Below are 16,592 nucleotides of genomic sequence, written 5' to 3'. Positions count from 1 at the left end.
GGACAGAAATATTTTCTTCCTAATCTTTTTAGACATTTTACGAAGTAGTATTTTAAGTTAAAGCAGACCTGCATTCAGAACTTCTCTGCTCTAAAAAGATAAGAAAGAGTATAATAACCTAAAAAAAAATAATTCTTAGTTACAACTGATACAAATCCTACAATAAATATGCAGTGTGTCGACTTTCTGCTTTCATGGAAGCAAACAGTGTTAATATCCTGTGTTTACACTTGTGATTAGTCACAGATGAGGAAATAGACCGGCTAAACTCTCTAAATACATACAGGGTGCATTTCTCTAGGTTTTCCTTCAGACCTGTGCAAGAGTTCAGGTCCACTTTAATTTAATGTTTCCAACAATAAACTAGTTAAAACCTTCAAAAAAAAAAAAACAAAAACAAAAAAAAAAACACCTTTCCAGTACTCCACCCCTAAGGCCAGTAGGGATTTCATGTTTCACTTTAAAAGGTATTGGAAGAAGGTTTCTGAGCTGCATCTGTTAATACAGTAGTTTGAAATCTCTGTTAATGAGACACTTCCAATAGTTTCTAGCTGAGGAGATTCTCTAATATTCATCCACACTCAGTAGATGTAAAAGGATATCTTATATGTAGAGCAGGCTGGTGCCAATCAGCACCCTTCAGCAAAGCCTCCCAAACACGTACCAGGACTGTTGCCCACAGGAATCTGGACTCTATCCCTTCGGGTGACAGTTTGGGGCATGTGCAATGGAGGGTCATGAAGAGACGACTGCGAGGTGCATGAAGAATCACAAAATACGAGGGGTAAAGAAAGGACAATAGTCTTGGCCTGCACTTGGACAAGAATATCCAGCAGGCCAGATCACTCGCTGATGCATCAGGGCCACTGTACACACGATGCATCCTCAGCAGAGGCGGCCCCGACTAGACACCTCCGCCAAGAAAAATCTACTGACTGTACCAAGTTTTGAAAGCAAACATTTGAAACTTGTACTCATTGCAGAGGGCAGAGCAGAGTCTTATAAGAGGATGCATGAAACACGTAGCCACGCACTCTCCTGGTGTGGGACTGGGTGTGCTGCCATGCACCCTGCCTCCCACTTTTTTATGGAATGGCACAGACTACCCAGCAAGCTCATGGTGAACTAGAACTCATTGGAGTGTGTAAGGGACTACAATGGTCCTAAAAGCCCCCTTACTAAGATGTTAAGAAAAACAAAAGTTTGCTTTCCTAAAACAGAAAGAATTTGCGATAATTCAGGTTGGAGTGAGCTTGAGATGTCTCCCAGAGCAACACTGCTGAATATATGCAAATTGTACCCTTAGAAGCTAAACACACCTCCAGAACCGCTGGAATGCAATGATGTGTCAGTTTGTTAATTTGTACAGAGCCATAATAATCCAACATGTGGGAGTGAAGGAAGGGGAAGAAGAAAAAAAAAAAAACTCAGTTGACATACAAGTGCACCCCCACCTGATAATTCTCACACTGAAATTTCTCTTTAAGGCCTCTTGCACACTGCACACGATTCCGATTCAGATTCCGCTTTTTAATCTGTTTTTACATCCGATTCCGATTTGCAGTGTGCAGGGAGCAAACTGCAAATCAGAATCTGAATCGGATGTAAAAACTGATTAAAAAGCGGAATCGGTATCGTGTGCAGTGTGCAAGAGGCCTTATGCTGGAAGTAAATCAGAAGTTTGCCCTCTTAAAACTCACTCCAACCTGAATAATGGCAGATACCTTCTGTTTTAAGAAGGCAAACTTCTGTTTTGCATAGCATTTTAGTAAGGAGGATGTTTTTATCTCTTTCAGCCCCTTACACACTCCTGGGAGTTCTGGTTCACCATGAACTTGCTGGGCAATCTGTAATGCCGAAAGTAGAATAGTGGATAATTTCCTTATTTCCAGTCTCGGTAACAGGCTTATTATCCATTTATACAGTGTTAACATATTCCGAAGCCCATTACAGGCTGCATAAACCTGTCACTAACTGTTCCAAAGAGGAGTTCACAATCTAATCATTACCATAGTCAGAGCCTAATGTTCTCATCAGTCTTAAGGGGCCCATACACTAGTCGATTTTAGCCATCGATCGATCCTATAGAATCAATCGTTCAGAAATCGATTCTATCAAATTCCTCATTCGATCTGTTCCGATTTCGATAAAATTTCGATCAATTTGATCTGACAAGATGGAAGATCTAGATCTGCCAGCAGCAGATCAATGGCCCATAGAATTGCATTGGATCTAATGGTCCAACAATGCATTTAGATCGATTTTCAATAGATTTGTGGCACACATCAGATAGATTCCTGTCAGATTCTACTCGACAGGCATCTGACAAAAATCTGATAGTTGAATCTGCTGTAAATCTATAAGTGTATGGCCACCTTAAGACTTGTACACATGATAGATAATCCTCAGCTAAGATGATGGGTTTTGGCAGTCTCAGCAGACAGACAATCTAGGGTGTGCACAGCTTTCCCACATTGTTTAGAAATCCACCATGGTGGATCTGTGAATGACTAGCGAGTGTGTGGTCTTTCTTTTGATCTTGCACCATAGGACACTGCTCACTTGTTTGCCCATCGTCTCTCCTTCTCACAGAACAGCACTTATTCCCAAAACTGACTTGTTAACAAATGAGTTAAGGGGCCCATACACTCAGCCGATTTCCTGGCCGATCGATCGATCACAAATCGGTTGGCCAATCGACCGATCGATGGCTGATTTCGATCGATTTCGATGGATTTCCATCGAACTGGCAGGGTGGAAAATTTTGGTCGATCTGATGAGATTGCTTATCAGTTTCCATTGGCCTTAATGGAAATCTGATGGCAAAAAAATGCCATCAGATCGAATTTCAATAGATTTCAAACTGAAATCTATTGGAATTCTATCCTGGTAAAAAATGTTCTAAAAACGCATCAGATAGATCATCAGATGCATTTCTTATCTATCTGCTGCCAATCTGACGAGTGTATGGGCACCTTAACATTTGCTAAAGGCACCAGAAAATGTACAGTGTGTATGAGGCATATGGTCAAGTTCAGGGGACATAACTTACCAGTATATTTTTCAATATGGAAGGAAGCTGGAGTGCCTGGGAAAACTCTACATAAAGGAGAGAACATACAAGCTCCTGGCCTGGCTGAGGTTTGAACCCTAAAATTAACTGCTGCAAAATGACATGGTGGTGGGTAGCCTTTTGGCGGGTCATCATAGTTTTTGGTCTATCTTTTGGGACCAAAAGTTTAGGGTGCTAGTTTGTTTGCTTGTGGGACGGCTTATCGGTGTGTACTGTATATACAGTATTTGCATCTCACAAATTATTCAATTGCCTGGAAAGGACTTGCAGTGCTTGTTTGTCAGGAAATGAGGCCTTAAAAATTCTTCAGCACTTTTGAAACACTGCACACATCAATTCTCACTCTAAAATGATAATTTTTCATCTGTAGTATATATGCCATTGCAATACACATTCTCACACAGTGGTCCAGTTTTCACGTAAATGTGATTTTCTACAGCTGGATTGTGGAAGGAAACACATACTGGCATGGGGAGAATATACTCTACATATATTAAGTCCTAAGCGAGACCTAACCTTGGATCCAAAGTCTGCAAGTACACAATAGCAACCACAAAGTTATCATGGAGTCCATTTGTATATGTAAAAAGTCAGTGTAGAGGTGTAGAGTTGGGCTTGTTCAAATGGCTGGACTGAGTGCAAGTGAGAAAATCAAGCATACGGCTGAAAACTGGAACACTGGGGATTGTAACATAAGTAAATTTAGCAAGAAAGAGCCACCAACATACCACCAAATCCGCTCATGGCCAGAGGTGGAACTGTACTCCAAGAACTAAACGTCAAAGCATAGCCGCGCCTAGGCAGTAGCACAAGTGCTCCAGCTTAAGCTATGTACACATGGCTGATTTGTTTAAACGACGGGTCGTCAGACCCGCCGGCGGGGCGGCCGTTCTGCAGACAGTTTCCCCGTGTGTACCATCTGTCGGCAGGCTGATAAGGCTGGTTTTGACTGATTTGCTGTGCGGATCAGTAAAAACTAGCCCTATCAGCCTGCAGATAGACTGTACACACGAGGAAAATGTCGTCAGAACAGCCGCCCCGTGGGCGGATCCGAAGACCCGTCGTTTAAACAAATCAGCCATGTGTACGCACCTTTGTACGCACCTTTAAAGGGAAGGCGCACTCACACAGGCGCAGTACGGCCGCACTTGTGCCTGAAGAGGAGCAAAGTCTCGATCACACTACCCACAAGCCCTTGTTGGCAATCTTTGGCGGGTCCACACTTGGAGCTCAGAGGACAGCGAGGGAAGCCTCATTAGACTCTTCCCTCTTCACAGGCAAGTATGTGATTTTATCCCTGGGATTAGGCTCCCGTACACTTTAAAGGGAACCCGAGGTGAGAGGGATATAGAGGCTGACATGTTTATTTTTTAAATAATGCATTTTGTTCGGCTGTCCTGCTGATCCTCTCCCTCTAATGCTGGGACTACACAATGCATTTTTTCTGTCTATTTTCCGTTCGCTCAATTTTCAATTCGGTTTCCCGCTCGATTCTCTTATTTTTTATCAATTTCTATTCATTTCTATGAGAAATCGAGCGGTAAACTGATCAAAAGTAAGATCAGACATGTCGCAAATTAGCTATCGAACCATCTATATACCGAAAAAACGCATTGTGTATTACCAGCATGAGGGCCTGTTTCCACTTCACGCAGATTCTGGATGTACAAAAGACTCCAATTAATGCCTATGGACTGTTTCCACTAACGCAATTTTTCTAATGCAGAAAAATTATGGATGGCATGATGCAGATTTATACCTCAGATTCTGAACGCAGAAAAACTAAATCCAATGAATGTCTATGGGCCTGTTTCCACTAACATGGTCATTGTATGGGAAACCATGCAGGATGCAGAAATCTGCAAATCACATTCAGGGGAAACAAACCCATAGGCATTCACTGGAGTCCGTTTTTCTGCATCCAGAATCCGCATGTAGTGGAAACAGGCGCTAAATAGCCACATACAGAAATCTGGATGCAGAAAAGCTGAACTAGTGGAAATAGGCCCTAATACTTACAGCCATAGACTCCGAACCAGCATGCAGATCAGATGTCTGACAAATCTGCTAAGGTTAGTTGCATGCTTGTCTCAGGTGTGTGAATTAGGCCATACTGTCCAGAAAGATCAGCAGGACTGCTAGGCAACTAGCATTGTTTAAGAGGAAATAAATATGGTAGCTTCCATAGGTCTCGCACCTCGGGTTCCTTTAAAGACAGATTTTCATATTGCCATATGCTTCTGAGGACACTGCTGTAGCAATCAAACAAGGGACAAAAGTTCCACACCTAGAGAAAGGTGAACGTGAATTTAACACAATTAATATTTTTTTTAATATATTTGGTTCTCCAAATCCATTAAATCTCATTTTACAATCATCATCTGATTGATCTGGCTGCTGGAAAAGCAATTAAACTTTATGGACTTAAAAGCAGTTTAAAAAATAAGATTAAAAAGTATGTTTGTTTTCTTGATCTAACACTATCTGAATCATTAAATCTTGTCGATGAAATTAGAAAATAAAATGGTTGATAGAATGTTAAAAGAAATGAGTTATAACTGTTGTTCTTAATTACAAAAACTAATTGGCAAGAGTAATTCTGCTCTCTTTGTAGTTTGTAGGGCCCTTATCAAAGGCAGGCACTTGGAAATGAGCGCTTCGGCTCAGCAAGCAAATTGCATCAATATTAGGTCAGAGCAGAGAATGTATGAAAAGCGCACTTCATTTGCTGCATCTTCAGTTAACAGAACAAAAGTCATCTCAGAACATCAGAGTATCACATGTGCAACAAGGATTTATGTACTCCGCTTCTCAAGCTCCACTTCGGGGTCTCAGCTTATGGAGTCAAGGAGAAGTATACTGAGAAGGGCTGTGGAGTTAAGTTTTGAGTACCTGGAGGCGGAGCCAGGAAAAAAATGCACCAACTCTGACTCCTAATAAGTGTTGAATTAGGATTTCTGCGCCAAACAATAAATGATAAATAAGCAGCAGTTCAGGATATTGGGGTAACCCTTCCCTCAATGGAAAGGGACAGTGTAATGATTGAACTCAAACTGAGCTGTGGGGCATTTGCCCACCTGTTGACCTGATATTTCTCTCCGGTGACCTTTAGAATTGGTGTTTGTGTGTATGACACTTGTTTTATCTCAAAGCATACATAGACACTATTTAATGCCAATAACAAGTTATGCACAATATAAACGGAATCAATATTCCTCAATGTTATACAGTATCTGCACATAAAAAAACCAAGTGTATTCAATATAGGATACAAAAGTATAATAGATGAATATCTAAAACCAACGAGGTGATCACTCTCATATAGGTATATGCAATGCACAGCATATGTTGCGAAGTGCTGCAGCGCACTGCTACCACCATCACCACCAATTACCTAGAGTTGGGCCTCCTTCACATCATAGATGCTGTGCGCATTTCAGAAGCGTGAATGTTTGTAACACGCAAGAACGGCGGAAGTGTTGTCTATTCAGATCATATGTGCGATCGCACTGTTGCGTGCATTTTTCCATCAAACACAGCGCAGTAGTGAAGCGCATAGCGGCGCAGATGGCGTGCGATCATACGCCCATTGGGCACCAATGATGTAAACGAGCCTTTAGTTTGCCTAGGGCCCAATCAATGTTCTTTGTTTCTGTCTGCACCATCTACAAGTACCCTTACCAAGAAGTAGTTATGATTTATGTTTAAAGAGGAACTGAAGGTGGAAATAAACTCAACACCAGTGTAAAGCTGAGTGCAGGTTTGTCAGGAAAAATTCAGTTCTCATAGGGGAAAAAAAAATCAAAAAAAAATCTAGGCCAATGGAAATCCAGCTGAAAAGGTAAAAGCCCTCCAACTTTGTAGGCCTAATTAAAATTCAGCCTACTGATGCACAGCCTTGTGGGTAATGACATAACATGCAGCTCATACCTGCTTTACATATGCAGATATTAACAGCCCGATCTCTCAGCACTCATAGCTCCTACAGACTACAAATTTGAGGATCATTAGGATCAGGCTCAAAATAGATAATCGGGGACATCTGTATGACTGATAATGTGGTGAACCCCCTCCCACAGTGTGATGTTAGGACCCTGGCCCTGACTGTTTGCGGTCTGTGAACCTTGTTGCATTGTGGGAAATAACATGCGTTTCCAACTACCAAGCAAGCAGCATCCCCTTCTGCAGAGATTACCTGGCAGGACTAAAGCTGTGGCCACCCATGATAAAATGTCAGAATGTAAATCAGGGAGAGGAAAAATTTTACAATGGGCAAACACTGACTTAATTTACAAATTAATATTGTAAAAAAAAAAAGAAAAAGGGAATTTAATACATTATGTTATTTTAACCGCAGTTTCTCTAAGGAGCTCCTTGGGTTTATCTACTCTATATCTGTATTATATATCCCAGGGCGCCAGGTGCTTTCCAGGAAAATGACAAGAACTTTTCTCCAATTTAGTTTCGAAAGGCTGGGAGACGCTTTCCAGCAAATGATAACCTTTATATTAATAATAATCATAATAATTCCTATATTTGTATAGCGCATTTCTCTTGCCGCACTCAAAGCGCTTGTGAGGAAGCATCTAGTACACACTCAGTAGGCTGTAGCAGTTTTAGGGAGTCTTGCCCAGGAACTCTTTAATGAATAGGTGCTGGCTTACTGAACAGGAAAAGCCGAGATTTGAACCCAGGTACCCAATGTCTTAACCATTACACTATCCAGCCACGTATGTATATTGAAACCCCAAAAGGCTTGCACTGATTAGTAGTAACAGATTCTAGATGACCAAGATAAATACAGTTGGACATGCTATGGGACTGCCAGGTAGCATGTAGCAATGGGAAGGTACTGTAGTCCCAGTCTCCTTTCTTCCTCAAATGTTTTCTCCCCATCAAACTTTGGAAGCAATCAACAGTATGGCCGTTAACAAAAAAATCACCTATAAACAGCGGCTGTCAAAACAAAATGACTACCTTAACCAGGAAGTGGAAAGTCATGCATAACCAAAATAGTTTGAATTATTCCCCCCCACCTCCTCCTCTCTTGTTCTCGTTTTGATATAATTTTCAGTTTTATTGTTGTAAAAACTGTCTGGAATGTAGGTGTGAATTCTTGCACACTTTACCTAGTATGTGTATATAGTGACTGTAAACTTGTTAAATGCAAAACTTCAATAGAAACTATTGAAACAAAATGCCTAAATAAGCACTAAATAATATAGGAAGTCAAATTGATATTTGATGGAAGATTAAAGAGTAACAAAAATGTCATCCTTTTTTCTACTATCCTACAAGTTCCTAAATCTTTTCTAATGTGCTCTGGCTTACTGCAGCACTTGCTTCTATCACCGTCTCTGTAATAAATCAACTCATCTTTCCCCTGTCGGATTTGTCGCCCTGTGTGTGGAAGGCTGCCAACCCTTCAGTGTTGATCTGTTATGCACGCCCCCCATCCAGGCCCCCTCTATGCACACTCCAGTGTGTGTCATTTCCATTAGGCAGCCTCTCTGCTCTCTTGTCAGTGAGAGAAGAGAGCTGCCTTTTACAACCTGGATAAATCGTCCTCTGAGCTGGCTGGGCTGTCACATACTGAGGAATTACAGACACAGAGCTGTCTGCAGGAAGAAACAATCAGTCTGTCACTCTTCAGTGGATGATAGCTGCAGTGAGAAGTAGGTAAACACACAAATGATCTCTTGAGATTCAAAAGGAAGGCTGTATACAGCCTGCTTGTGTATGGATGTATTTTCTGTGTGTGGACATACTGTACATCAACCTACTTCCTGTTTTGGTGGCCATTTTGTTTATAAACAAACTTTTAAAAACTGTTTTTGACTAATTTTAATGCGACGGGGAGTGGCGAAATTGTGACAGAGGGGAATAGGAGATGTCCCCTAACGCACTGCTATGTTTACTTTTGTGCAATTTTAACAATACAGATTCTCTTTAAAGTAGCAAGTGCTTAAAAGTAATTCTCTCAGATGAGTAATCTATCCTCTATGCCATATCTCTGATCAAGTTAAAGAAGACCAAGGTCGTAACATTAACATACAGCTCTTTTTAGTTCTACAACAATTAGTGGGTGAAAGGGGCAAAATCTCATCCGCTTGTTCTTAAATCATTCCTTTTCTGAAACTCCACTGCCTTCTCTGGCAAGACTTCCGCAACCATTTCTTTTTTTAAGTGTTCCAAAGCTCTGTGGCCACACCCACATGCTGTGGCCTGCCTCCAGCTTGACAGCCACCTATTAAGCCATAGCTGCCAAGGGGGTGGCCACAAAGCTTCAGAACACTTCAAACATAAGTCCATGGCACAGTTTTGCCAAGGAAGAGGGCAGAATTTGAAAGAGGAATGATTTAGAAGGCAACTGGGGTAGGTCCTGCCCGTCACCCACCAGATGTAGTAGAGCTGGAAAAGAGCTTTACATAAAAAGGTTTTTCGGTCTACAACCTTGGTCTTTTTTAAAACACAATTTGCTATTTCTTTCAAAAGTGAAGTCCTGCCTCTTACCCACCAAATGTGCATTAGCAATGGAAAATAATGATGACACTAATGTCAGGTTTTTTTGTTTTGTTTTTTACAATAAGAATTCAGTATGTTGAAGATCTTGGTGTATACGGCAGCTGCTTACCTATATAGACTCTCTTGCTGTATCGTTGCATCAGCAGCAACACAAACACATGAAGGGGAATAAGGTTGATAATAAACACATAGCCACCCCAGGCAGACACCTAGAAAAAAAGAAGCAAAGTATCACATACAAAGTTCTACGGTTAAATCCCTTCCTCGAAGACTGCAACTGATGAAGCACATCTCATAAGTTCCTCAGATGGCTCTGGGTATAGTATTTTCACTTTAAAAAGCACAAGCAGGGTTGGAGAAGATGGTACACTGTAGAGGTTACTGGCGAGGAAAGGAAGGCAATTTTTTTCCATTTTATTTTACATGTGAGGCATTTGGAAGGTTAATGGTAAGATCAAATTCTCATGATTTAAGCTCCAAAACATCAGATAATATTCTGGAATCTTCTCATTTAACCATTCTACAGACTAACCATGGCTTGTTGCCATACAACTCAGAGGCATTGCAGCAGTACATAAACATGAGTCATCATTCTAAAACATACGGAGGAGACCACTTCTAAGGCAGTGTTTAACCAGTAATATGTAATGTATTGCTCTTTTAGTCACATTTTCTTATTTATAGAGCTATGGGGACAGGAGAATGGTAACAATATATTGTGGCAGCCATTCATAATGCGGCTAAGTGTTTTGTTGCTTTACTTTTCTGCAAGGACTTCACCAACCTGTGGGGGGGGGGGGAGGGTGTTCTAGCTGTATATTTTGCATACACAATTTACATAATCCTGCATCTACTCAAAATTATTTGCATATCATTGCTCATCCCTAGAAACCATGACGTGATTTTTCCCCCTTCTTTATACTGACCCTTTTCATGGCTATTTTGAAGACAAACAGTTCTAATATATTTGAATGGCTTTCTTTTTTTGTTGCAAATGGCAAGTTTTTCTCCTATATAAATAGGGGAAATAAACTGAGATGTATGGAAAATAGAGCAAAATAATAAGGGGCTTCATTGAGTTCAGCGTTGGGAAATCTAAGCATGCTTACTATTTCTATACACCTCTTTGATGACTATTTACATAAAGGTACCCTACCAAAACAGATTCCTCAGCATGCTGTGGTCTACAATTAGCTTACAGCTTGTTCCAAGTTTCCAGAAGCTAGCGCGGGAAAATTGACATCCTAATCACAGCTCTAACACTTCTGCTATTACAAGAGCTGAGAAGTTATAATCTAATATTTGAGCATGCTTTAGTTCACACAGGATGATGACTGTCATAAGAAGGGAAACTGGGGATTGGTAATTATTCTGGTCTAGCCAGCATCAACATAAATTGCTCTATCGAGGACACAGTCTGCTAGGCAGGAAGATCGTTACACAGAAACCATTCTAGCTTCTACTTACCATGTAAAAATAAGACAAACAGCAGCATATCGTCCAAAAGACGGAGCCCGTCTTTACAGATTTCACCTGAAACGACAAAGACTGCAATAAGAGCAGGAAGGACTAAAGGTCTGTGCAAATTTTGCGTCAACTTTTGGACAAACTTTTCCGATCCTTCAGATGTCCATTAACCTTCGCAAACATTTTCCCGCTATCATATGCACCATTGTTAACAGGATTGTGATGATAAAAACGGGAAACATTCGGTCGCCGTTGATCCCCAAACCGTTTTCATATGGGTACACAGCTTAAAACACAGCACAGGCAACCATACAAACCTCGCATCTGCCTTGTGAGACTTATTCTGTCTAGCACCAAAGGCTTATTCACAAATAGAGAGGCGTAGTAGCTGTCTAACATATGCATTGCTATCAGGTGCAGTGCTGGTTTATCAAATTACACAGAATGGGGCAGCATTGAGCACAGAAAATGTATTTTGCAGTGCAAAAACAATCACATGGCACTAGGCCATGTTCTCTTTGCAACCACCTTTATTTTATACAGTAATAACATATCTTTCTTGAACTTGCAGAGCCTGTTGATCCAGCCATTGGTTAGAGCTCTTAAACATATCACATGTTAAATTTGGAATATCTAATATTTACGTATAAAAATACATTTATTTTTGTACTAAATGTAATAAAAGATAAAAAGGATCCCATTTAACATTTTAGGCAACCCTTTTTATTAGTTATGCATTCATACATATGCACCAAGTCCTTTTTAAATATAATTACCCATTCTTACCCAACAAAATGGCAAAATGTAATCTGAACCAATTCACGGGGACATTTCCTCCTTGGTGACCAGTTAGAGCCTTCACAATTCCTCTTCCCTGCCAGGAAGTAGGAATTAGGTCAAGTTTTAGGTCACATGGGGCCCATATTGGTACAGCCTAAAGCTGACGAACGATAACGACAACCGGACCGATAATCGTGGCGTTCCAAATTTTCCAACGATCTTTTTTTGGACGATAACGACCGTTATCGTTCAATCCGACCGATCCAACCCGGCGGATTTTTTCGAAAGATAATCGTTGCAATGTGTACAAAGATAGTCTGATAATGATTATCTGTGGAGTAGTACGCATGTTCTTATTGCCTGTCATAACGTCACTTCCGTTTGCGCACGCATTTTTTTATCGTTCGTCGTTCAGTACTTTATACTTATATCGTTCACGTGTGTACACAATCGTTCATTACAAACGATCTTTTCGGTCTAATTTGAATATCGTGTAAACGTCACGAATCGTTCGTAACGAACGATCTTTATCGGACGTGTATACAAACCTTAAGTAGCGAAGAATTACCAGATACAAAAATCAAGGCCTATTCACATCTGCAACTTTGTCTCAAATTGTAATTTATGATTGTTTTGGACACTTTGGCCAAGTGTGTACCGCTGTTCCCTTACACCCACCCTCTGTTTTTTATTTTAAAGGTAAAGAAAGCTTAAAAGGACTCTTAAGTCAAATAAAAAAAAAAAAAAAAAAAAAAAAAAAAGATTTTAACTTACCTGGGGCTTCTTCCAGCCCTCTGGACTCTCTACTGTGCCCACAACGTCCTCTTGATCCCCTCCAAACAGTGGTGAAGACTTCCGCAACCCTGAGCTGTCACCGCCAGTTTGTGGCTACTGCACACGTGTGGCCCCAAGCTGCATGCACCCTGAATTCTGCGCACTGGCAAATTTCGTGTACAGCGCATGCGCAGAATGCTTCCGGCCTCATGCAAATTAGCAACCGACAGCTCAGCTTTGCAGGGGTCTTTGCTGCTGCCTGGAGGGGATCAGGAGGACGTCGTGGGCACAGTAGGAGTCCAGGGGGCTGGAAGAAGCCGCAGGTAAGTTAAAATCTTTTTTTTTTTTTATTTTGACTTAAAGAGAACCCGAGGTGGGTTCTAAGAATCCTATTAGCACACAGAGGCTGGGTCTGCGTATAATGCCCAGCCTCTGTTGCTATACTGTCTCCCCCCAGTCCGCAGACCCCCTCCCCCCCGCTCTGCTGTCCCAAATAAATCAAACGCTGTGCTAGCGACATAGCTAGCCGGCTGTTTACATCGGCACTGTCTCTCTCGCCGTTCCCCCGCCACCTCTATGTCACCGCTCTCCGCCTGTGTTCCTTCCCACCCCGCAGATTGGAGGGAAGGGACGCGGGTGGGGAGCGGAGATATAGAGGAGGTGGGGGAGTGGCAGAGTGCAACAGTGCAGAGGTAAACAGCCTGCTAGCGACACGCTGCGTGTCGATAGCACAGCGTTTTATTTATGGGGGACAGCAGAGCGCAGGGGGGGGGGATGGGGGGGAAACAGTATAGCAACAGAGGCTGCGCAGTATACGCAGACCCAGCCTCTGTGTGCTAATAGGATTCTTAGAACCCCCCTCGGGTTCTCGAATATTTCCTTAAAAAAAAACAAAAAACTGACCACTATTATTCTCCGTTGCAGATGCTGGCAGCTGGCTCTTACTTATCTTACCTATACTCTTTTCCTCCACTTGTACAGTAAAAAAAGACATCCAACACAAGGAAGAATGTTAATTTCAGATGACCATTATTGATCTGTATTTAGTTTCAGTACAGTTCATTTTTTGTGTAGGGTTCTAGGGTCAGATAAGGATTGCCAGTCTTCTTTTGGATGAGCAAAATTCTAAAAGCTTATATACAGCTGGATGGCCAAGGCAATATCAGATTAGCTCAACCAAGAATAGCAGAGAATGGCTGCCTGCTGTTTGACAGTGTACAGTCTATTGAATGCAGGTGCTGTATAGAAGCCATTCTATTGATCCTGGAAAATAGGAAAAACTAAACACGTGGAGCAGCACAGCATTTCATTTTTAATGGTATTCACTGAGCTGCTCTTATCTTTTGAGCCTAAAACAACAACAGTAGAAACTGAATTGACATATTAAAAAGAAACCAATGGCATGTGCGCCACTTTGTGTCTGCCAAGACTTACATACTGATTGTTCGCTGCACTACAGCATTAGCTGTATTGTGCTAAAGAAAAGTTATTTAACATGGAACACTGCTCACATTTTCAGTTATGGAAATAATGGGGGAAGAGTAGAACCTGCCAGGTATCAGGCTTCTGTTGCTGTAAGAAGCTCACTTTAGAGATTCCCCAAATTCCTGTCTAAATTCCTTAGCATTAAAGTATAATGCCAAGAGCCTTTGTTTTTAACAAAAGTTGTTTTTTGCTACAAGATCATTAAAGAGTAACTGTCAGGCTGCAAAAGCTAATTTAAACCTCTATTCTCCTGTGTTAAACAGTTTAGAAGGAAGCCAAAAAGGCAATACTGAAGTTAAAAATCTCTCTTACTTTTGATGTGTGCTGAACAGCAAGGCCGTTATTCCCAAGCTCGTAAGGAGGCCGGCAGGACGCATAACAGATACTGCAAAGTATTCTGGGGCTGCTTCTCCCCACCTTGGGTCATCCCCTTCATTTCCCAATCACGCCCTAAGGCTGCGAGTGAGAAGTTGCAGGCTCAAGTTACAGCAGCTTGTAACGCAGCCCAGCTCACAGCACTGAAAAATCACGGCACATGTTCCATTAGAGTATACTGCATGAGTCCGCTATTGTTCCTAGCCACATGGCTAATTAACCACCCTGGCGTTCTGATAAGATCGCCAGGGAGGCTGCGGGAGGGTTTTTTTTAAATTAAAAAAAAACTATTTCATGCAGCCAACTGAAAGTTGGCTGCATGAAAGCCCACTAGAGGGCGCTCCGGAGGCGTTCTTCCGATCGCCTCCGGCGCCCAGAATAAACAAGGAAGGCCGCAATGAGCGGCCTTCCTTGTTTTGCTTACACCGTCGCCATAGCGACGAGCGGAGTGACGTCATGGACGTCAGCCGACGTCCTGACGTCAGACGCCTCCGATCCAGCCCTTAGCGCTGGCCGGAACTTTTTGTTCCGGCTACGCAGGGCTCAGGCGGCTGGGGGGACCCTCTTTCGCCGCTGCTCGCGGCGAATCGCCGCAGAGCGGCGGCGATCGGGCAGCACACGCGGCTGGCAAAGTGCCGGCTGCGTGTGCTGCTCTTTATTTGGCGCAAATCGGCCCAGCAGGGCCTGAGCGGCAGCCTCCGGCGGTGATGGACGAGCTGAGCTCGTCCATACCGCCCAGGTGGTTAATATTCACTGCACAGTAATTGTCCTAGGAGATAATCTTTCATCTTCTATTTAGAATAACTTTTCAGCACTTTGCAATTTAAAACGTACCAAAAAGTAGGTGAAAAGGTAGTATCAAAAATATTTTAAGTATTTTCTTGCTTGTTGGTTATTTAAAAGGCATTTTATTGACAAGTTTGAAATTATCACTTAGGAAAAAACAAAAAAAAAAAAAAAAAACTTACATATGGGCAAGTGTGTGGAGGGATTCAATAAGATAGATGCTCTCTGAGGATCGATCAGAGAGGGATCTATTTGTTGGCCACATTGACCAGTGTATGGCCAGATTTACGTTTATTTCCTTACGTTTTAACACTCTGACTTGTAATAAAAATCCCCAGATATCTTAACCATCGGGCACACAGCACAGCTGCCCTTTGGAAGCTGAACCACCCTCCTTGTCCATGCCCACTCCAGTGCTGTAGCTCCCCATCCACCTTCCCAGAAGCCGCTTCACTGGGTGGGCATGGCTGTTGGACTATTGTTTGGCTTTTTACAGGCAAAGCCATACTTATGGTGCAATGCATGGTCTGCTCTGACACCTCTCATTGCCAGACATACAGGTTTCAGCAATTTGTGCTCTGCTGTGGGGTTGGGCAAGGCATGATAGCCTCCACTCCCCACATGCATCAGTGAGAGCCTTAGATGCCCAGACTTCCCATGGATCACATTTGGGAGGCACTAGCCACTGCATACCAGGAACATACCACGGGATCTTCTGTTTTGGGGTTGTTTTAAAACAGTCATTTGACATCACAATTTGCACCTAGTGAAAGATGCTCCGATCCCTAGGATTGCCCATTTACAAGCTTCCTACACATTCCCTTCAAAAACTGACTGCTCACTTTGTGCCTAACATACGCTACCCCCTGACAAGTGCCATTGTAATAAGACGATCAATGTCATTCAGTTCACCCATGTGTGGCTTTAATGCTGGGGCTGATCACTGTATACATATTACTCATTTCCCTCACTGTTCTAAACTGACATTTCCTTTCAGCACCTCTGCATAATTGCAGCGTTTTGTGGTGTGCCATTTCTCTACATTACACGTATTACCAAGAAAGATTTGTAGATATGACCTCCTTAATCTATTTTGTTCCCAAAATAAGATTTTCCAGTAACTCACATTTCAATGATTGCATTATTGTCTAATCCCTGTGACTGACACAAAGTCTCTGCAGGCTTCAATGGAAAATGTGGGCCTTAGGACGTATTACCTAAATCTGAAGCAGCCAGCTGGTAATATTACAAGACAGGCTTGCTTTTAATCATATTGACTGTGGGCAATGCGATCCAGGTGCCACTCAGTGTTATCTGTTCCAGCCTG

The 16,592-nt window shown here is 42.1% G+C and overlaps 1 protein-coding gene across 1 annotated transcript in view; it reads right to left on the bottom strand.

Moving 5' to 3' along the window:
* The window catches only part of STT3B (STT3 oligosaccharyltransferase complex catalytic subunit B), a 181,086-nt gene that overhangs the window by 55,417 nt on the left and 109,077 nt on the right, over nt 1-16,592 (bottom strand). Inside the window, exons 4-5 of the mRNA XM_068236220.1 lie at nt 11,066-11,131; nt 9,708-9,807 (exon numbers count right to left, since the gene is read on the bottom strand). Coding sequence (XP_068092321.1) covers nt 9,708-9,807; nt 11,066-11,131 — 166 coding nt within the window. The remainder of the gene's footprint in view (nt 1-9,707; nt 9,808-11,065; nt 11,132-16,592) is intronic.

The sequence above is a fragment of the Hyperolius riggenbachi genome, chromosome 5 (assembly GCF_040937935.1).
Source record: "Hyperolius riggenbachi isolate aHypRig1 chromosome 5, aHypRig1.pri, whole genome shotgun sequence".
Classification (NCBI taxonomy): domain Eukaryota; kingdom Metazoa; phylum Chordata; class Amphibia; order Anura; family Hyperoliidae; genus Hyperolius; species Hyperolius riggenbachi.
Note: the sequence above shows the minus strand (reverse complement) of the source record. Positions and strands in the feature narration are given on the sequence as shown.